Here is a 22,927-nt window from a genome sequence, read left to right as displayed (position 1 = left end):
AAGATTCTTCATGCTTTGTACATGTCATGCTCTGCGCTTACGAGGTGAAGATCGTGACTATGACGATCTGAAAGTACGCACTCCAGAAACACTCGCCAGGTTGCCCGTGTTGCGAAAACCCGACAGGAATCGCGGTCAAAATCGCCCTTGGCGCTCGCGCGATGGTACAATCGTTGGTTCGCGCGCGGGCTAACATGTGTGCGCATGCGCGTGAGGACACGTGGGCGCGGTCGGAAGACCGAAAAACGCGTAAGTGAGCGATGGCGAGTGGCGCGACTAGCGAGCGATGGTTCACTGCGGGAGATGGCGCGTCGGCGAGCGATGGCGCGTTGGCGAGCGATGGTGCGTAGCGACCGATCGCGTACAGGAGAGCCAACGCGTGGCCGCGTACGGCGATTTGAAGCGTGGGCACGTTGGCGCGTTGAAAACGCTAGCGGGCAGGCGAAGAATCGCTCGCGATCGAGATCGATGGAGCGCGGTTGCGCGGCCGGAAGATATCAGCGAGGGGCAGAACCAGATGGTGAGGTTGCGCATAATAGCGAACGCTCGTGGGCGAGTACAGAAGACTTCTCGTGGGCGCGCGGGCGCTCAGAGACTCGGTCAAATCTAGAGCACAGAAGATCGTCGGCGAGGAGGTGAAGCAATCAAGACTTTCGCCTCCACCCACATCTGGAAGCTCGTGGAGAACGCTGGTGCGCCTTCCGCACATCAGGAAAAGGGCAAGCAGATGTGCGCTGTCGAGAAGGTGAACGAGGGTGTAAAAAGAAGGAACAATCTCCTTGCCTGTGCCTAGATCCAAAGATCGTGGGCGCGAGGGCGAACGTTGGCGCGCATTGCGCACATTAGAAAAGGGAGCGCAGATGTGTGCTAGCGCGCAGGTGATCGTGGGCGTACAGGAGACCGTTGGCGCCCAAGGCGCGTAGCAGGAAAGGGCGTCCAGAAGTGCGCTGGCGAGCTGAAGAGGGCTGGCGCACAGAAGGACTCCGAGGCGCAGGTGAGCGCTGGCGCGCAGGTGAGCACTGGCGCACAGGTGAGCGCTGGCGATCAGGAGATCTACGGCGAGACTCAGCTACAGGAGATCGCAGGAGAGAAGTCTGGAACACAGCAGGAGAGCGCAAGAGCGCTACTGCGCGCGAGCGCGCAGGAAAAAGTGGGCGCGCAGGTAAAACCTGGCACTAAAGGGACTTACCCACAATGTGGAGTAAGCCCTTAGCCCCGAAGGGACCGGCGCTCGTAGGAAACGAGGTACGTTGGCGTCCACAGCGCATCTGCGTCCAGGAAAAGGTCTGGCAGGAGGATCCTCTGCGGGGAGGGTGAAGATGAAGACGACCACAGGCAGGAGCACCATCATCAGACCTCCGAAGAGGAGTCTCTGTAGTGAACTCCCCCAAGGGGGAGAAGCACTCGCAGGAGAGACCGTGGCATCAGCTGCCCCCGAAGGGGACTGAGCCCTCAGCAACAACAGCAACAACAGCAGAAGGAGACCTCCGAAGAGGAGTCTCTGTGGTGAACTTCCCCCCCGGGGAAGAAACACACGCAGGAGAGACCGTAGGGCTCAGCTGTCCCCCGAAGGGGACTGAGCCTTCAGCAACAACAGCAGAAGGAGTCCTCCGAAGAGGAGTCTCAATGAGTGTCCTCTCTCGCGAACGAGAGAGGAAAACTTCGTAGAAGAGACTGAAGATGGAGCCCAAGGGCCGAAGGGTCAGCCAGTGACCTAGGAGCCAACCTCCAAAGAGGCGCTCCTGCAGCTGCTTAGCCCCTTGAGCGTAGCTGCATGTGAGACCGCTCAGCACCAAGAGCATAGTCGCACAAAAACTATGGTCCGAGAAGTAACCGCTCAGCCCATTGAGCAAGGTTACAAAAGCGGTCGCTCAGCACCAAGAGCAAAACCGCTGGAGGACCAGGAACATATTATAATTATTAAAGGTAAGAGAAGTTTCCCCCGAAAGGGAAAGAAACTCAAACCTGGGCAGGTAACCTCCCTCGGAAGGGAAGTTACCCACCTAAGGAGGCGAACCTCCTGAGAGTTCTAACATGAACTGAAGAGCTGTCGGGTGCCTCGGGAGAACTACCAGGAGAAGGAGACACGCCCCTGACGAAGTCTTATAGAGGAGGCAGCAACAGCCGACTCCCCGAGTCCCAACAAGACAGCTCTGCTTCGTTGTCACATTAAGCAAACGGAAAACAGATCGTTAACTGTGAAAATAAAAAGTAATTAGTTAACATTCATTCCCCCGGGAAGACTTCGAAGAGGAAACCCGAGGGAAAAGAACACAAGAATTACATAACAGGCAAGAGCCCCAACCCCACCTACACTCACGGGAAGGGGGAAGGTCGAGAACAGTAACCAAAACTGAATTATAACAGTTATAAAAATGCAATTCATAAAGGAATGTTCACTAAAAGTAAGAACGAAACACCCCGAAGGGAAACGTTCTAAAAAGCTGAAAAGTTAACAAATACAATTAGCTTCAATAATAAAAAAATAATTGAGATAAAAAGTACTGCGTAGCAACTCCACCCGAAAGGAGGAGCTATCGTAGAAAACGTAGTAAAAGGTGAACGACCTCCAGAGAGTGAGAGAGAGACCGTAGTCAAACTACACTCTCGCGATCCTACGCTGAACCCCACCTTCCCCGTAGGAAAAGAGGAGTAGCGGAAAACAGAATAATAAGTCCAGCGATGACGACTCCCCACAGCGCCCGTGGAAGGAGGCGACCGAAGGACCAAGGAAGAGATCGCGGCCCATGAAAATACATCGTAGTGGCCTGACTGCCGGCGGCCACACGGTGATATCGTACACACACACACACAGCACGAACACTGAAAAGGAAAATTACTGATTTCTATACTCAAATATATACATAAACATAAAAATATGTTTACATATATACATGAGTAAAGAAAGTAAGTAATTAAGTAAAGACAAAACAATAAATGGCTGCCATGCGAGGACGGGAACAGAGACATCCGTTCATCGTCCGAGCCAAAAGTGAAGTGGATCAGTTCACCAGTGTGTGAGGGGGGAGGGGTAGCTAGCTACCCCTCCCTTACCCCTGCTAACTAGCGCAGGGGTAGTTAACCCTCGTTAAAAATCTAATGGCTCGCCATTTCAGCTACGCCGAAAGTAATACCCTATGTAAATAGCGTGGTTTGTATTTCGGTTACGGAACAATTAACTTTTATTTAATGTAATATCAATTGCTATTCTATGAATAATGATAATAGCAATGGGGAAAAATCATAAATTGTAAAAGTACAGTACAGTATTTTGTATTTTTCATAACTATGTAAGCCTGAGTACTTTAATAGAAGTATGACTTCAGCAAAGATGAAAAGGCAGTTTAAACTTCTAACGAGGTGAACATACGTTCCTTGCGGGTGGACAGTAAGCCTCATCCACTTATCAGGTAGAGCAACCTTAACTTTAACCTTAACTTAGAACTTACAAAGTGGTTGAGATGGTGTACAAATTTCTTTTGAAATTTGTGATTTCCTCCTACATAAATACAAACCATAGTCCTTTAATAGGAGACTCATCCTATTGAGGGAGGAAGCTCCTATAACCAAACTGGCTGGTTTACTAACACTGGAAATGTCAAAGTACTTTGGTTCTTTGGAAGAGCAAATGTGATGACTCCCATCAACCTCCTAACAACCTGAGCATAAAGATGTTGCAGGTGTTAGGCTAAGTAAGTCCCTACCAGGAAACTAGTTGGCTGTCACAGAAGAACCTTCTGTATATCCATAAGGATATGCTGTCTGAATGTATGGTCATTATGAGAAAAGGGTTCGCATACATTCCATCCATACCCCCATTGGCTGGGAGGATGGGGGAAGTACTTCAACACAAAACTTGTCTGTAAAGAATATAGTAGTTACTTGGGTGTGAGGTTTACCTGCATCTAGCGTCTGGTCAGGCACATAACGGAATGACTGCTGCAGCGCAATAGGTGAGAAAAGCCAGACAGTCTTACCTCTCCTTTTACACTTATGTTGCAACCTCAATCTTATATGAATAACTTCTTGTCTCATGAAGGAACTAGATTTGCAAACAACTTGTAAGTGGCTACTGCAGGACCCATGATAAGGTTATCCTCATGTGGTTAAACTCATGTAGGTAGTAGGCAGAGCGGTTGTCTCTTGTCCCAGACAATAGCACTATAAGGGATGGTTAGACCTCTGTGGGGCACTAAAGCACAGACCGATGAGTATAGTCCCTCCCCTGATAGATGTCACAGTTGCTCTCTGAGTTTAATAAAATCATGAAAAATTGCAAATACCTTGATGATTATAGGCTCAGTGTTGAAGATTTCCACCTCAAGATATAAGAGACAAAAGTCGAGTGACGTAGGGTTAATGATTCTCTCGACATTCTTCAAAGAATCCTTCCTCACCTTAGGGTATTCGCCGGCCAGTCTATGAATGGAATGAGGCAAATCTCCTTTTGAAGAAGAGGGGACAAACGAGTGTTGACTGGTCTCCTTTGGTAACTGAACTGCTTCTGGCTCTCCTGCTCTCTAAGAATAAAGGGACACCATTTGTCACAGCCTCTGGAAAGTGGACCAGAGAGCATGGCATCATATAGCACATAGATATGTGGCATTAGTGCCTGTCCTTGGTTGGAGAGGATCTACAGTGTGTCACCAATCACGTGAGCACGAGGTGGTCTTCATACTTGTACGAACGCTGAAATCATACCTGAGAAGTCACCTGTTACAGTCCCTATCGCACAAATGACTTGGAAGAGCTTGGTACCTTGGAAATTTTCGGAGTGTGGGAAGATCTCATGTCCTGGACTGGTCTCTGAATATGGGAAGATCCAGGTCGTAATACAGTCTCGGCATCTAGGAAGATCTCTAGAGATGAAATATTCCGGCGCGTTGGAAGATATCTGGACTGGAAGTGCTGAGAATTAACAAATAACAGGAGACAAGTGAATTTCTGTAGTTCCCTAGTGACTCGAAAGTGACGATCACCTGAAGAACGAGCGTAAATTACCAAAAATGTACTGAATTACAGTGCAGTAGTTAACCCCTTGAATAAAAAAGAAATGTTTGGTAATATCAGTATTGTCCGGTGTGAGGACAGAGTAGAATGTAGAGAGAATAGACCAGACTACTCAGTGCATATGTAGGCAAAGGAAAAATGGACAGTAACCAGAGAGAGGAATCCAATGTAGTACTGACTGGCCAGTCAAAAGAATCAATAATTGTCTAGCGGTAGTATCTAAATGGGTGGCTGGTGCTGTGGCCAACATACTATCATAGGTTTCACATCCATTGGTATCATAGCCTAGAAAAGCTGGAACGAAGCATGTACTAGAAGTTCTGTAACACTAAAGTCATTAAAGAACAGGAGCAGGGAGCTCAATCATGAAGTGGTGTTCCATCGCATAGTGACCGCAGGGTGACTAAAAGCACGAAGTGCCCAAGGTTGAAGAAGACTGACCATAGAGTGACTAGTCACACCAAAACCACACAAGTAATGACAGAGAACAAGGAGATAGAGTGTGTGGAGATCGATCGCATGGAGACCAAGGTCATAAGGATTGGTCTCAATGGGGCCATCCCTCAATGCTGGAGTCCTTCATAAGAGATCCTGTTTTGCTTCCCAAACGAGCAAGAGAACAAGTGGGAAAGCACAAAGTCCCGCCCGACTGATGGCGTGGTAGCAGATACACTAATGCATGTACAGCTTACTGGAATATATTCTCAGGCATGAAACGTTCCCAATACTAACTTCTTGCTTAGCATATGAGGCGAAAATGTACTAGGATGGCTTCCTTGGTACAGTACTGTATACAATAGTACATTTTTGGTACACAATGTCTATCTCAGTCATGCATGGGGAGAGATTGATCATGGAGTCCTAAACTCTGGTTTATTGGACTTCTTGGACTTCAAGAACTACAATACAGTACTTCTTCTCCAAAAGTAGCAGGTCTGCAGGTACAATCGTCTGTGCCTGCAACCAGTACAAGATCGCGGTTATGTGTGCTGATATGTCTGCCTATCGAGTGTGCTCAGTACCAGTAGGAGCAGGAAGTGGTGATGCTTCTTCCCAGGGGACATTTTTCAGCACGTATCATTCCTGATACAAGATGTTGCAAAGATAGCAGAAGTAGCGTGTGCAGATACTACTTCCCAATGAGGGAAAGTTCTTGCATACATCGCTTCTCATTCTCCCGAGGAGAGAAGGAGAGATCAATCGATCATCCAGGAAGGGGAAAGAAAGGCAGAGACATTCATTCCTACTGACAGTGCAGTGCTAGTTTCCCTAATAAATCAAACACAGGGTAGCAACTTTACTATGTACAAATACATCTACTCAGGGATGGGAACTTTCCAGGTACCAACCCTCTCACCTAATAAATGGGGTGAGAAAGTAATAATTTCTCTTCCCCGAATAGAACATTCTTGGTATTGCACTGTCTCCCCCACGAGTGAAAGAAATGGTAGGTGTCAGATGTACGTGACTATTATCAATCAGTCTTCCTGGACTTCTTCGATGATGTGTTCTACGGTATTTGTTTTTTCCTAGAAGTTGGAGCGGAGACCCCAATGATGATGAGGCCGAAGAGGAGAAAGAACTAGAAGTTCGTCTTCTACAGGGTCGTGCAAGCCAATCATGACGCTCACATGGAGAAAGAGACTATAGGGACTCTTGATGAGTCGGCAAAACCAGGTCATATATCCTTGCTGTCTGTCTGGGTTTGGGAAACACTTCACACTCAGCGGCAGCAGAACTCTTTCTTACAATGGATCACCATCGATGTCTTAGGAAAATCAGCTTCCTTAGGTTTACATTGTTGACATAGTTATAAGACCTCTCTTGCAAGGGATAGAACAACAAACATGCTGACTGACAGAAACAAGTGTGTTGGATAAAAGCAGATAGCTCAGAAAAGTGTCTCACATTTACAGTTATTGGGAGCCACTGCATGTCCTTACCTTATTCCATTAATATCCCTCAAACATAACATCTGCCAGCACATCTATTCAATCTGAAAGAAAAAGCAAAAGATTAAAACAACCAGAATAAGAGGTAGAGAAGTGTATGCACTGAACAGCAGCTGCAGTCAAAGTGAAGATTGGTGTACCTGGTACACCAGCAACTATGTTTATCTCATTAAAAGTTAACATGGTCGTTCCAGCCTCGCTGAATTCAAACTCTTATAAAACTATGATGGTTTGTATTCGTGTTGGATCAAATGTCTCATCATACATAGTATTTTATACTTTAATAAGTCACCTAGCAGATTATCAAGACAAGCAATTAGATATGCATTATAAAGGCAGACTCACTGAGAAAAATGGTACTTCAGTTTATTATTATACCTAGCTTACTAAGAGCAGTGTAATTCCTAAACTCTTAGCCCTCGCTTGCAAAATCTGTTCTTAACTGAAAGGTAAAAATTAGAACAAAAAACAGTTGAATAAGTTGGATTACAAAGTAATTAGCAGAACTCAATATTACAGGGGCCAAGGCAATATTACAACAAACCTTTAGTACTTTTACAGCTAAGCAGCACCCCTTAGAAGATGACATCTATTTCAGCAGAAAAACAGGTCCCTGAAGGTGCAACATCAGATGATTTGGTGTTTATAGGAAAATAAAAGAAGAGGTTCAAAATAATCTAAAACAAAGGAAGGTGGAATTGAGGAAGGAGAATAGCAAATTAACTGAAACAAAAATAAGTTTATGGTGCATGGAAGAATACTTAGATACAGTCTAGTTTGGAAAGTATCCATGCGGATGGGACAGGCAAAGTGTAGGTACATTGCAAATAATATGACAATTTGTCCTAAATTGTATTTTTCCTAGCTATACAAACCAGTAATCATTTGATATAGGAATTCGCTTCAGCTCAGCTGAAACAGCTGAAGAGAAAGAAAACCAGGCAGTTGTGCTGATTGGTTGGCTGGCGGTATGGGGCTGAGCTTAGCTCCGCCGTTCCCCCACTGCCAGCCTGCTTTCCTCATTCAAACACTTTAGGCTCAATGTGGAACATGAGAGGGGTGGTAGAGGCGGGCATTTATATTTAAATGATTACGGGTTTGTATAGCTAGGAAAAATACAATTTAGGACAAATTGTCATTTGTTCCGATGCGATATACAAACCTCGTAATCATTTAATATAGGAAGACTCACTGGTTGGTGGGAGGTCTGCCTTTGCTGCTTGTGGACAGCTAACTGCCCGGATATAGACCTGGTCTTGAATGAGAGCAGAGGACTAAATCCACCCAACCCTGTCTCTTGACCCGACATGATGATGGTGGGGTCTGAGAGACTGGGAGCCGCCGCGCGATGTGTGAGAACATCGCGCGACCAGAGAGCGTGAACATGAGACACTCGGCCCTAGGGTCACAGTGACTGGATGAAACTCCAAAACTAAAAGGCAAAAGGTTTATACATCCACTGTCTTCCCTACCTAGCAGAAGACGGGGGAAGAATACTTGTAAACAACCTCTAGCAATCTTACCTGGGAAGACTTGTCTTGATGTATGGAACTCCAAGGGAGGAGGTAGAGAGAAAGGCGGATCACCTGCAGACTGCTTTCACACTGCCAAACATACCATAAAATCAAGACAAGAGACTTCCCTGCCCCAGAGGAACTGGAAAGGTCAGACAATAGCTTGAGCTGCTACCACAGGGCCAAAAACAAAGGTGTCCAAGGACTTGTGCGTAAACTCCCTCAAGTAAAAGGCCGTAAAGGTGGTCTGGCGTTTCCCTACACCAGCCTTCAGCACTTGGCCCACTGCAAGATTTCTCTTGAAAGCGAGTGTGGGGGCAATGCCCCTGATCTCGTGAGCTTTAACTCTCGCTGGTGCTTGGACTCTTGAGGAAGTCTCATACGCCTTGCGGATGGTCTCACGGATCCAGGAGGATATCGTGTTCCTCGACACCTCCATCTTGGTTCTGCCGGTGCTAACGAAGTCATCGATATTCAGGTCTGAGATGCCGAGTTCGCATAAGATAGCGCAGGAGACACCTGATGGGACAGAGAAGCCTCTCACCTGAACCGCCACATCCGGTAAGGAAGGAATAGTGAAGGCCTCGAACCTGGGATCATGGATCGCTGGGTTCTGAGTCTTGGCCACAAACTCTGGCACAAAACTCAAGGAGGTCTCCTTCCAACCCTCTGCGTGAGTGACATTACAGGAGAGGCCGTGTAACTCCCCGACTCCCTTCGCCGATGCTAAGGCTAGCAGTAAAAACAGCCTTAAAGGTCAAGTGCCTGTTTGAGGCACAGCTCAGCGGTTCACACGGAACATAAATAAGAGACTCGAGAATTAAGGTGACATCCCACTAGGGAACTCAGTTCCCTCAGGGGACGTGACTATTCGAAGCTCTTAATGAGCATAGAAATCCCCTGGGCCTTGGAGATATCTATGCCATTCAGACGGAACACCATTGCAAGGGCAGACCTGTACCCTTTAATGGCAGAAACCAAAAGGAGCTTATCTCTGCGAAGAAAGACTAGGAAGTCTGCGATCTGAGTCAGAGAGGCTCCGACTGGAGAGATACCCATTCCACTACACCAATCACAGAAGACCAACCACTTCTCCTGGTAGACTAAGGAAGAGGATCTTCTAAGGTACCCTGACATCTCTCTCGCAGCGAGTCGCGAAAAGCCTCACGTTCTGAGGAGATGCTGGATAGTCTCCACGCGTGAAGTCTGAGCAACTGCACTGCCTGGTGGTACCTGTTCGACAAGGGTTGCCGAAGAAGATTGGGCTGGTGTGGTAGCTCTCTCGGTGCCTCGACCAGGAGCGACAACAGATCGGGAAACCACTCCATGTGTTGCCATAGTGGAGCAATGAGAGTCATCCTGAGTCATGGAGCTACTAGGACCTGGTACAAGACTGCGCAAAGCAAGCAAAAAGGGGGGAAAACGTGTAGCAATCAAGTAGATCCTAAGGATGTTGCAGTGCGTCCTCAAACGCAGCTGCGGGATCTGGTACTGGAGAGCAAAACACAGCAAGCTTGGCATTGTGCCGTGTTGCGAATGGTCGATGCATGGTTCTCCCCAGAGGTCGAGTACTCTACTCGTGATCCAAGGGTGAAGAGACCATTCTGCCCCTATTACCTGGTTTCTGCGACTCAGGGCGTCTATCCGAACACTTCTCTTGCCTGGAATATACCTGGCTGACAAGGTTACGTGTTGACTCTCTGCCCACAGAAACACCTGCTTCGTCAACTGCTGAAAGGGATGTTGCTCATCAGCACTACCAAGTGCTCTCTCCAACGGGCCTGGAAATGAAAGTGCTCTCGAGACTTCCATCATTTCCAGCACGTTGATGTGCAGGTGTTTCTTCTCTTCCGACCACACACCTGACATGACCAAGTCGTCCAGGTGTGCACCCCAACCTTCCGTGGACACGTCTCTGAACAGACGGAACTGAGGTGGAGGAGGGTTAATGAGAAAACCCTCTCCTGAGGTTCTCCTCATTTAGCCACCAAAGGAGATCCTCCCTTACCTCGCGTTCCATGAGGACAGGACGAGAGGGAGGATCGGTGGCTGACGACCACTGCTCCTTCTGACACCACTGAAGGGAGCGGAGATGGATCTCCCCCGAAAGGAACGAGCTTCTGCAGTGAGGAGAGGTGACCTAGAAGAGCTTGCCACTGGAAGGCTGGAATGCCGAGTCGATCAGCATTCCCAGATACTTCACCTTCTGCTTGGGAATGAGGTTCGACTTCTCGCAGTTCACCACGATCCCCAGATTGCGACAGACTGCCAGAAGCGAGTCTCGATCCTGACTCAACTGCTCCTGCGAGGGAGCGAGAATCAGCCAGTCATCGAGGTACATCAGTATGCGGATGTCCCTCGAGTGGGCCCAAGCTGCTCCCGTCGTGAACACTCGCGTGAACACTTGGGGAGCTGTGCACAGTCTGAAGCACAGGAGTTTGAACTGGTACACCGTGCCTTGGAAGGTGAATCGGAGGTACTTTCTAGACGACCGATGAACTGGTACTTGAAAGCGCGCGTCCTTAAAGTCTATTGAAAGTATGAAGTCGTACTGCCTGATGGCTAACAGCGCAATGCGAACTGTTAGCATCTTGAACGCAGTTTGCTGAACAAACTTGTTCAATGGCGAAAGGTTGATGATCGGTCTCCAAACTCCTGGTGACTGATCGTGTACGACTTCTAGCGCATCCTTCTCCAACATTTCCTGGACCTCCGCCTCCAAGGCCAGAGCCTTCAGGGATGTTGGAGCGTATGTGTGGAACGCTATTGGAGTGGAGGATGGGGGGGAGGGGGGGGCGATGAAACTGAATAGGAGCTTGTACCCTTCACGAAGGGTCGACACTACCCATTCCTCGGCCCTGAGGTACTGCCACATCACCCAATGGCGTGATAGGCATCCTCCTACCCTCCGTAGCATGGGAAGTGGAAAGCCAATCTCAGCTTTTCCCTTTCCCTTGTTTGCCCCTGTTCTTTCCCGGCCGTGGCGGAGCTCCCGAGGGAGGCTGAAAGGTCTGTTTGGGGGCAGAACCCTTCTAAATAGGAGCAGGTCTCAGCTGCACAGGAGCAGCAGGAGCACGACCAGTGGTACTCTTGCCACTTCCTGTGGGCTTGGCCTGACTCGGCCTGGCTGCGGATAGTTTCGTGGGACCAGGTCCCTTGAAACTCACAGCTTGCGCCTGGTGGATAATGGAGTCCTTCGAGTCAAGGCGCCATTTATCCTGTGCGGCCCGAACTTCCTCTGGTGGAAAGAGAGAAGTTGCAGCTCTAATAGGAAAGTTCTTGAGTGCCAGGGCCTCTCCTGAACCAATCTATCTCGCCAAACGAGTGGCTACTGCCTCACGTTTTTTGAGCATCAGATTGGCATACTGGGTAGCAAGCTGGTCCAAGAGAAAAGCAACAGCTTTCCCACCAGACAAAACCAGGTTCCTGTACTGCTCCATGTGTTCTGGGTTAGCGAGCTTGGTGTCCCGCGCGAACACTGTGGCCGTACCACACCAGTGGTCGTGCCACGAAGCAGCCTTGAGAGCAGCTACAGAGATGGGCTCTATTGTTGAAATCTCAGAGGCCGAGAAGGCCACTCTCTGGGATTTCAAGCTCTCGACCGAGGAACCCCCGCAAGCGCTCCGACTGTGGGGTCGAGAGGGAGAGGACAAGACACAGAAGACTCAATGACATAGTACCTCTTCTGTCGCTGGAGTCGTTGAGGGAGAAGCTTGTTCGAACCTTAGCCTATTATTATTATTATTATTATTATTACTATCCAAGCTACAACCCTAGTTGGAAAAGCAAGATGCTATAAGCCTAAGGGCTCCAACAGGGAAAAATAGCCCAGTGAGGAAAGGATATAAGGAAATAAATAAATGAAGAGAACAAATTAACAATAAATCATTCTAAAAAAAGTAACAACGTCAAAACAGACATGTCATATATAAACTACTAACAACATCAAAAACAAATATGTCATGAATAAACTATAAAAAGACTAATGTCTGCCGGGTCAACAAAAAAGCATTTGCTCCAACTTTGAACTTTTGAAGTTCTACTGATTCAACTACCCGATTAGGAAGATCATTCCACAACTTGGTAACAGCTGGAATAAAACTTCTAGAGTACTGCGTGGTATTGAGCCTCATGATGGAGAAGGCCTGGCTATTAGAATTAACTGCCTGCCTAGTATTACGAACAGGATAGAATTGTCCAGGGAGATCTGAATGTAAAGGATGGTCAGAGTTATGAAAAATCTTATGCAACATGCATAATGAACTAATTGAACGACGGTGCCAGAGATTAATGTCTAGATCAGGAATAAGAAATTTAATAGACCGTAAGTTTCTGTCCAACAAATTAAGATGAGAATCAGGAGCTGAACACCAGACAGGAGAACAATACTCAAAACAAGGTAGAATGAAAGAATTAAAACACTTCTTCAGAATAGATTGATCACCGAAAATCTTGAAAGACTTTCTCACTCGGTCCAATGCTCGAGCAGCCTGTCTCAATCAAGGTAGTGTGAGGGACCGTGAACTGCCTTCAGGAGCTCCCCATAGGATCTCCAAGGCTGTACACTTATCTCAGACGCTACCGCAGGAGGAGCCCTGAGGCCATTAATCTCACGCATGGGGTTAATGACCTCTAGGAACTGCTACTCAACCTCGGGATCTTCCGTCTCCACGGCCGGTGAAGGCCGTGGAAGTGGCTGATCCCTCGGTCCTACTACATCCGTAGGTGTAGGGGAAGCGACATGCTGCACGGGTGATGACATCCCCATGAATACCCTTGCTCTGGTCCTAGGACCGAACCTGGCGTGTATTCAGGAGTCAAGGAAGGACCCTGGCAGGGTTCATCCCCGATGGAATGCATCGAGGTTCCCACTGCAACTAAGGGCGTGACTGGTTGCTGCGAGCCCCACAAAGCTCCCGAAGGAGCTTGAGCGCGAGCGGGGTCGCTGGGAACTGCAGCGCTCACACCAGGAGGTGTAGACAGGTTAGTCGCGCGAGTGGTGCGCGCGGCCTCACCTGTTACATAGCCAGAAAACATGGGGGTTGGCTGCATCTTGCGCGGCTGGTATGCGCGAGAGCTAGCCTGATCATGCACGACCGGCCCCCATGCCGTGGGCCGAGCCGCAAGGTGACTCCATGCCAGGCCCGAGTCGCGCGGTTCAAGTACGCGACTGTCTGGGCCTGCTCCCTGCTCACGTGACACGAGTCGCTGAGTTGGACCACGTGGCTACCCCCATGGAGGTAGTCGTGCGTACCGCGGATTCTTCACGAGAGACCACAGCTGAGATTTCTCGTGCCGAAGCCAGGACTCTCCTTTCCCCGCTCAAGAGCGGTTCAATTCGAGTCTGGGCAGTAGATCGGGGGCCCGAGGACCTCGTCACCATGCTCTGGGAGACGATACCTACGCCCTCGAGCGCGGTTATCGTGCATGGAGGCCTTGCGTGAGATTCGCCGTGAACAGTCCCACTAGTGCGGGGAACACGGGAATCTCGCACATCGCCCTCATTCTCCGGAGGAGAAGAGGTGTCTCGGGGCGCCATGTCCCTTCGACTGCGACTGGCCTTCCTGGCCCTCTTCACTTTCCTCTCTCCCTTGGGGGAGAAGAGTCAGAGTCAGAAGATAAAGATGAAGAGAAGGAACTAGAAGAGGAATACCGCCCAGGCTTCCTCTTCTTGTGCCCACTCCGAGGTGCTGGAATGTTGGTCGAGGCAACAGCAGACGACACTGGACGAGGATGAATAACCTGAGCCATGTCTGTAGGAAGAGCCGTGGTCGGTGAACATGATGAACCTGAAAAACATATTGTATCAGCAGGAGATTTGGCAAATTTTAATTTTAACTGCTTATCAGCACAAGATTTGGCAGATTTTAATTTTAACTGACTTGCAGGTGAAGCTGTAAAGGAGTTGACATCAGTCGTTAAAGAAATCTCAGTGATTAAAACCTTACTCTCCCTTGTTTTAACAGGGAGTCCTACAATTATTTTACCCTTGGAAAAAGTTTGCATTTTGCCAGGAACAATTGCTTTATCAGGTACATAGTCAACAACAACAGGGGCATCAGTGAACATGGGAGTCGATAAAGTTACAACCCAGGGTTGCCAGGTTTCCTAAGTGAGAAAAGGCCAACTTTGATCAACTGCAGCTTTAAGAAGTTAAAAAAGGCCAAAGGTATAGCCTTTAAGGCCAACCTTTTATGATATTGCTAAAGGCTAACCAATTTCAAATAAAAAAAAGGCCAAATTTTATGTTTTTAGCTGAAAAAGGCCAACCTGGCAACCCTGTTACAAACTCAATTACATTCATGTGTTCATCAACAATCGTATCATTCAAATGACGTTGTTGAATCTCGTCCGCCATATTTAAACGGCGTCTTAACAAATTTAAGTCAAGCTTACCTGATAATCCGAGAGACGCCCAAAATTCCCCCTTCTTACCGGGTAACGTGTCATCATCAGTAACAGCAATCTATCGGGTGTCTTTCGGGATCGCCGAAATAGCGGGAGCTCTAAGGTCAACCACTCCCCCGGCGAAATCCGAGAAAACCCCGACAGGCTATGAATCCGGACTTCCCAAAATGGCGGCCAGGATTCACACTACGGCAAGGAGAACCTTGAGAGCAAGGTTTTCCCCTGCATGTCGAGCAGAGCGTGTGCGGGTCTACAGAAGGTGACGAACGCCACCCACTGCAACGCCCGCCATGGCCTGCACAACATCGCATTTTAAAGAGTAACTTTCTCCTTCATAACAAAGACCAATCACTAGTACACAAGCACAAGAGAAGGCAAAAGGCTGTAGTGTAGAGAACGGAGAGTAGGCAACCATCCACATTGAGCCGAAGCGAGTGAATGAGGAAAGCGGGCTGGCGGTGGGGAGGGGGGGGGCGAGCTTGGCCCATACTGCCAGCCAACCAATGAGCACAACTGTCTGGTTTTCTTTCTCTTCGGCTGTTTCAGCTGAGCTGAAGCGAATTCCTATATTAAATGATTACGAGGTTTGTATATCGCGTTGGAACAAAGATGGTTCCTCAAGAGATATTCAGTACTGCAATATTTGTATGAAGTCTGGTATTTCCTGAGTCTGGAGTATTTAAAACAAAACTAAGTGTAATATTACCTATGGAAGTGTCCAGGCTCTTAATGCAATGAGGTCAAGTTGCCCTGAACCAACATTTTAGTCTTCCCAACCTATACTGCTTTTATGTACAGTATATAGTACAGTATACTTACCTATTTTCTAGTTGATCTATCTTTATTTAGAATTGATTAGAATACTACAGTAATTAGATAATGCAGAAAGGCAAATCAAAAAGAAGAAAATTGCAGAGCATTTACATTTCTAAACAGTAAAGAAAATGCAATACCTGAAATATCAGAGGTGCTTGAAAATCGGCAACTTCTAGCTGGGCATATTTTGCAATAGATGAATGCCCATGACGAACAAGCCATGCCTTCAACGGAGAATGTTTTATTATTTCTTGTGATGTTCGATCAGAATTACGCATCAAATGTAACATGTTCATAGCCTGCAGGGATGAGAAATTTTAAAGAAAAGTTAGTCCATTTTTGTTGTGAGTTTTCTGAATTACAGTAATCATATCAAACCAATTTAAATTCTTTGTATAAATCAACAGGTGGTCTAGAAATTTGAAATTGTTTGATATTTTCATTCAATAATGGTAAATTTGTAATAATAAAAATTTTCAATACTGTACTATAAGGACAATAAATAAGGCAAATATACAAATATACTGTAGTGTACAGTAATCTCTAGCTATATCACGTCCTCAGTATATCGTGAACTACTCATTATATTGTTTATTTATATATTTTAATATCTTAATTATTTTTGTGTCTGGGAGGAACGTAGAGAGAAGAGGTCCCTTTTTGTTTTGTTTCATTTGTTGATGTCGGCTACCCCCCAAAATTGGGGGAAGTGCCTTGGTATATGTATGTATGTATTTTTGTGTCAAAAATAGCCATTTTTTTGGAGATAGAAATTAATACCATTAACTAATAAATAAAAATACAGTTAAGTATGGCGTCATATAACACATTAAATAAAATATATTAATAATGTATAGTGTACCAAAGATGATTCAGTACACTACAAAGAATCACACAAATATGACAAATTCGGAGATAATTTGTATTTTTCCTAACCATACAAACCTTAGCTATTTACATTGGGTTTACCTTTTAGTGCAGCTGAAATGGCGAGCCATTAGAATTTAACGAGGGTGTATTACCCCCGCGCTAGTTAGCGGGGGGTAGGGGAGGGGTAGCTAGCTACCCCTCCCCCCCTCACACACAGGTGAATGCTCACTTTCACTTAGAGGTAGGACTTGCCTTGGGGGACAGGGCTGGCGGGCAAATATGTGTAAATAGCTAAGGTTTGTATGGTTAGGAAAAATACAAATTATCTTCGAATTTATCATTTGTTCCATAACCGAAATACAAACCACGCTATTTACATTGGGTGACTTACCCCTTAGGTAGGGTGGAAAGTCCCCAGCCATACTGGCTTTGGCTTTACCCGGGGACTCAGAATCCGAGTAAGTCGCACTCGAGAAAGGGAGTCCCTGCACCTCACAAGTTCCTTGCTCCGCAAGAAACCATGTGGCCTACATAAGCTTGCGTGTGAAGGAAGAAGTGTGACCCGTCCTAGGCAGTTGACCTGGAGTTCCAGAAGGAACTCTGGGTTAGGACGTTCCCAATACCACCTCGTCAGGGTATGGGGGACGCGACAGTATTGACTCAATACTCGGAACACAAGGAAGCATGGTTTACCTGCAGAGGTTCGAGGTCAGCTATGCAGAGACCAGGATGCTGCTTCCCCGTAGAGGGGATGATGAAGAAAGAAATAAGGGCCAGACATACTTCTTTCGTTCATGCAGACTAAAACCTGATAACAATGCCCTCAACCTTCTGCTACCTGTCCAAAAAGGAGCCTGAGGTTAGACCAGCTGTTGTGTAGCCACCACAGAGCGATAGAAAACGTATCGAAACTCCTGTGGGTCACGCCCTGCAGGAAGCGGGCTGCGAAGGTCATTAGACGCTTCCAGACTCCAGCTTGTAGCACCTGCGTCACAGAGTAGTATTACTCGAAGGCGAGGGACGTTGCGATGTATCCAACATCGTGCTGTAGGGCGACGTGACGGGGGAGGATCTGGAGACAGGTTGAGATGAATGTCCTTGAGTCCGAGCTGAAGAGGTATACTGGTGACTCTCCCCCGTGTCCTCCTTGTGCTCCCAAATCGGCTGCAACTGAGGACAAACTGCAGCTGTTCCCAAAGCTGACCTCTCGATTCCTTTACTGGCAAGAAAGAGAAGGTTTTGGGATATCAGATACAGAATGGAGACTCGAAATCTTGTAGGAATTGGACCGAAGGGCCGGGACCCCCAGATTCTGAGTCTAGCCAACAACTCAGGAGCGAACCTGAATGTTGCCTCCCCCTCTTCCTTAGAAAGGGCGGAGTCGTACGAGACCAAGAAGATTGCTTACACACTGGCCGCGGCCAGAGTGAGCAGGAGACCCAAGACGGAAACAATCCGAGGCCTGTCGTAAAGGGTCTTGAGAAGATCTCTTAAGGGACTAAAAAGTCCGAGCCATGCTCCAAGTTGGAGGTCTCACTCCGACTAGGGCAGGGACGATCGTAGCTTCGCATGAGCGAGGAAAGATCCAGAGGGCAGGAAAAAGTTATTCCTTTAAGCCTGAAGGTTAGGGAAAGGCTGAGCGACAGGCTTCATTGCCGAGAGCGGAAAGGAGTTTCCTCCCGCCGAAAGGCAATAAGACCGTTATTGCTGGAGAAGAGGCCTCAAGGGAAGAGGTATATCTCCCACGGCACCAACCACCGAAGACTCTTCACTTCGCCTGGAAGAGCCCTGCGGATGACTATCGCAGATGACGCGACCTCCGTCCCGCGACTGTTGCGGGTTGTCTCTTCTTGAGGAGGAGGCGTAGTGTCTCCAGGCATGAAGCCGAAGCGACGCCCCGGTTCGTGAAAGATGTTGCAGTGTGGTTGTTTGAGTAGTCTGTGCCGTGGGAGAAGCTCTCCCGGGAGTTCCGTCAGGGGAAGCAGAGGGTCCAGAAACCGTTCTGCGCATAGTCCCAGTGGAGCTCTCCCATTGAAAGGTTGACAGACAACCTGGTCTTGTTGAGACCCATTCTCCTCAGACAAAAGGGAGGGAAGACGCAGGCGTCGAAGTTGTCCCACCATCACCGGAATGCATCTTACCAGAGTCTCGGGGTCTGAGACTGGGGGGAAGGACAGCGGAAGCTTGAGGTTCCAAGCTGTCGCGATCAGGTCCCCCAGACCAGGGCTTGCTGGTTACTCAAGGCCAAAGACCCCCAGGTACACTCTCTCTACGAGGCTCTGCTCGGATAGTCGGAGAGAACATTCCTCTGCCTGGAATGAGAGAGCCGATGTTGGTATTGAGAGTATCTCAATCATCTCGGTATCTCTACTGCAAGATGTGGAGGTGTGAAAATGCGTCCCCTGCTGGTTGGAATACGCCAGAATCATGAAGTCGACGCGCACGGAGCGACTCGGCAGGAGCTGTAGGATCTGTAGAGGGGCCAGACTACGGCCCCTAAGCCTGCCTGAATGATGGAGAGGTATCCTTCAGGTCCTGACCATAGGCCTGGACCGGAACATGCCCCCCCCCCTTTTTTTTTTTGACGAGTCCGAGAACAGCATCAAGAATGTGGGGAAAGGACGAGAATATCCACTCCCATCAAGAAGTTCCAGAGGTCAACACCCATTGCAGGTCTAATAGTTCTGCTGGTCCCATAGGGGCCAGGAAGTCCGGTTAATCGTTGCCTGAAACCACTGGAACTTGGACCGGCCCACATGGAACTTATCCTGAGGCGACCGTTCGGAACTATAGACGGGTCAATGAGGAAAGGAGAACTAGGAAACATTCCAAGGTAGGGCTGAAAGCTCTGCTTGACCGAGAACAGGTACTGCGACTCTCCTCAGCCTTGCCACAGTCAACTGAAGGGAAGGCTCGGAGGAGGTGGCAACAGAATCTGGTGTCCCCAGGTGGTCACCCATCCAAGTACCGACCAGAACCGACGTTGCTTAACCTCGCTGGACGGACGAGAAGCGGGGTTTCCAACGTGGTAAGTCCGTTGACTCAATATCATGGCCAGATACTCCAGATGTTGAGGCAGAAGAGAGAAGGCTCCTAGCAAAATACCATGAACCCACACTCATGGTAAGCATCCGGAAGCTTGTCCCGGCGCTGAAGAAGGTCGAACCCGAGCCTACCGGAGTTGACCAGCCCTCCAAAAAGCGAAGGAGGCGGAAGCCTGCACCTGAGCGGCCATGAGGAAAGCAGGGAGAGTTCTCTGGGGAAAAAAACCTGCGATGCCACGGCGGGATCGCCACATTGCATCATAAGCAGGAATACCTGCAGTCTAGGCTGAATTCCACGAGCTCCCTGGAAGATGAATGGAATGGGAACTGAAAGTACCCGTCCTTCCGATCCAGGGTTTAAGGAGTCCTGTCGCCTCGTTACCAGTCTGATCGATTCTGCTGTTCTACGCTGGACGAAGTTTGTTCGACAAACTTGATCAGGGCTGAGAGGTCGACTACGGAACTCCCGACTCAGATACAGTACTTCCTTACAAGAAAGGATCGACTGAAGAAGCCGGGGGTGAAGCCGTCGATGATCCCATGGAGGACCTTCTCCTAAGGTATGGATCATCCTGCCCAAACGGGCAACTCTTGCCGACCCTATGGCACAGAGGTTCAGAGACACTGAATTCGCTGACAGAGACGGCAGGCGCGATATCTTTGGCTGATCACAGAGATCGGGCAGGAATGGGCATCGGGAAGCTGTCATCCGGATGAGTAACCTTAGGCATCCTCCCAGCAAGAAACCTGCAAGGGGGGGGTGCCAATCCTAGAGTTCGTGAACTCTGCCGCTCCCTTTAGGACTATGCCCCCCCCCCCCCCCCCCCCCCCCCGGGGAGCCTCCTGTGCCATCTGTTCCTGACAGGAGGAAACTGCAATTGGACACCTTGTCTCAGTTGTCGTAGCCGATAACTTAGGCCGACGTGGTTGAAAGAAAAAGGCGCTGGAGCCCTGCAGAGTCTGGAAGAAAGCGCCTTGGAGGAGTGAAAACGGAAGTCGATTTCCTCCGCACAGCCGCTGTCTAAGTCTCTGTCCTTGGGCACAAACAAACTCTTCTCAAGGATGGAAGGGTGTCTGAGGTTGTCGACATCCATGGATGAGACACCCGAAAGGAAGCCCTCGGTCAGCGCGTCCAGATGGTCCAACATCGAGCTTGCCCGCAAGTTAGATACTTAACGAAGAAACGCCAAGGTGCCTGAGCCCGAGAGGAGGAAAGTATCCATGATCTTCCTGTAGCTTCCTTGAACCAAACCTCGGGCCGTAACCGAGGAGGGAAAGGACCTGGTAAGCCCCCTACACGAGGCGGAGAAGAGGAAGGAATAAGCAGTCACCCCTTGGCCGATGGAGAAATCTCGAACGGAAAGCACCCGCCAAAAATCCTTCCAGGGAATGACGGGCAAGGGCTAACCCAGGTTCTGGAAAGAGGAGTGTTGCTCAGACCTCCCTGAAGATTCTTCCTAATCTTGAAAGTGCCATGCTCTGCGTTTACGGGGTGAGGCCGTGTTCTGGAAATACGCTCCAGAAGAACTCGCCAGGGCTGGCCATGCTGCGAAAACCCCAATGGGAATCGTGGTCACAATCGCCCTGGAGCTCGCGCGATGATAAATCAATGATTTGCGCGTGGGCGAACGTGGAAGCGCCCATGCGCGGTCACGCAGGAACGCAAACGAAGGTGAGCGAAGGAGCGCAGAAGGAGGGCGAGCGTGGTAGGAAGGGCGAGAGCTGGTGGTCAGCGAGCGATAACCCATAGACGAGCAATGGACACTGCAAGAATTAAGCCGACGTTTGTGCGAAGAAACACTGTAGGTTCGTGCGACGGAACGCCGTCGGTTGGCGCGACGGACCCCGTCGGTTCGCGCGACGGAACACCGTCGGTTCGCGCGACGGAACACCGTCGGTTCGCGCGACGGAACACCGTCGGTTCGCGCGACGGAACACCGTCGGTTCGCGCGACGGAACACCGTCGGTTCGCGCGACGGAAACCTTCCGTTTGCGCGATGGAAGACCGTTGGTGCGCGCGGGGGCGAACATTGGAGAGCATGTGCGAGCGATAACCCATAGACGAGCAATGGACACTGCAAGAATTAAGCCGACGTTCGTGCGAAGAAACACTGTTGGTTCGTGCGATGGAACGCCGTCGGTTCGCGCGACGGAACGCCGTCGGTTCGCGCGACGGAACACCGTCGGTTCGCGCGACGGAACACCGTCGGTTCGCGCGACGGAACACCGTCGGTTCGCGCGACGGAACACCGTCGGTTCGCGCGACGGAACACCGTCGGTTCGCGCGACGGAACACCGTCGGTTCGCGCGACGGAACACCGTCGGTTCGCGCGACGGAACACCGTCGGTTCGCGCGACGGAACACCGTCGGTTCGCGCGACGGAACACCGTCGGTTCGCGCGACGGAAACCTTCCGTTTGCGCGATGGAAGACCGTTGGTTCGCGCGGGGGCGAACATTGGAGAGCATGTTTTTTTTTTTCTGGATAGATGGCGTTACTGAGAAACATCACAACAGAGCTGCTCTCAGTTATTCTGGTTTTTCCTGTATTAGCATGAACAGTGAATTAGATTGATAAAGTGTGTGACTATATGAAGTGTTGGTGATTGACGGGACACTGTGATAAGGGCATTAAATAGAGTGAATTATATTTTCAAGGGAGCATTTACAATCTCCCTGGCCCCACGAAGTTTTTTTTCCTTGGTTGCCATGACAACAGATTTTGTTTATATAACGTTTTTTATGATTTGAGTGGCAATTTGAGGGCATACTTAACCAAATGGCTAACTTGGAAACTATTGAAGATGTTAGGAACTTGTCCCAAACCCAAATTAATAGGCTGACGAACACCCAACTGAAGGAGGCACTGAGGACAGTCCTTAATGCACACACTAATGAAGAACCTTCAAACGCAATATTACTGCAAGAAATAAGGAATCTGACAAGAGAAGTAGAGCAAATGAAGCAAATAAGAAAGGAGGTGACAGAATTGTCATCTGACTTAAAACAAGCTTTTAGTATTATAAGTCAGCAGCAGATGTTCCTGGAATCACTGGATGCAAGAGAACGTCAAGAAAAATCATCATTACTGGAGTATCAGAAGTAGAAGACAATATAGGAAGGGATGATCAGTCAAAATTGAGGAGGATTCTGGATGAAGTAGGATGCGATGAAGCTTTAGACCCAACGAATTGGGAAATTAAAAGGCTTGGTCAGGTGAATGATAGGAGGAAGAGACCAATCCTGGTAGTTGTCGACGACCAGAGACAGAAGGACAACATCTTGGATAAGGCCAAAAACTTGAAGGAAAAACC

General features: G+C 48.7%; 1 protein-coding gene and 1 pseudogene across 1 annotated transcript in view; both read right to left on the bottom strand.

The window, feature by feature from the left end:
• Positions 1 to 22,927, bottom strand: part of CAHbeta (carbonic anhydrase beta) — a 92,760-nt gene that overhangs the window by 5,385 nt on the left and 64,448 nt on the right. Inside the window, exon 4 of the mRNA XM_068344098.1 lies at positions 15,838 to 15,999. Within this exon, the coding sequence (XP_068200199.1) occupies positions 15,838 to 15,999 (162 nt within the window). The remainder of the gene's footprint in view (positions 1 to 15,837; positions 16,000 to 22,927) is intronic.
• LOC137614517 (5S ribosomal RNA) lies at positions 19,494 to 19,612 on the bottom strand (annotated as a pseudogene).

The sequence above is a fragment of the Palaemon carinicauda genome, chromosome 20 (assembly GCF_036898095.1).
Source record: "Palaemon carinicauda isolate YSFRI2023 chromosome 20, ASM3689809v2, whole genome shotgun sequence".
Taxonomy (NCBI): domain Eukaryota; kingdom Metazoa; phylum Arthropoda; class Malacostraca; order Decapoda; family Palaemonidae; genus Palaemon; species Palaemon carinicauda.
This window is presented reverse-complemented; position numbering and strand designations above follow the sequence as displayed.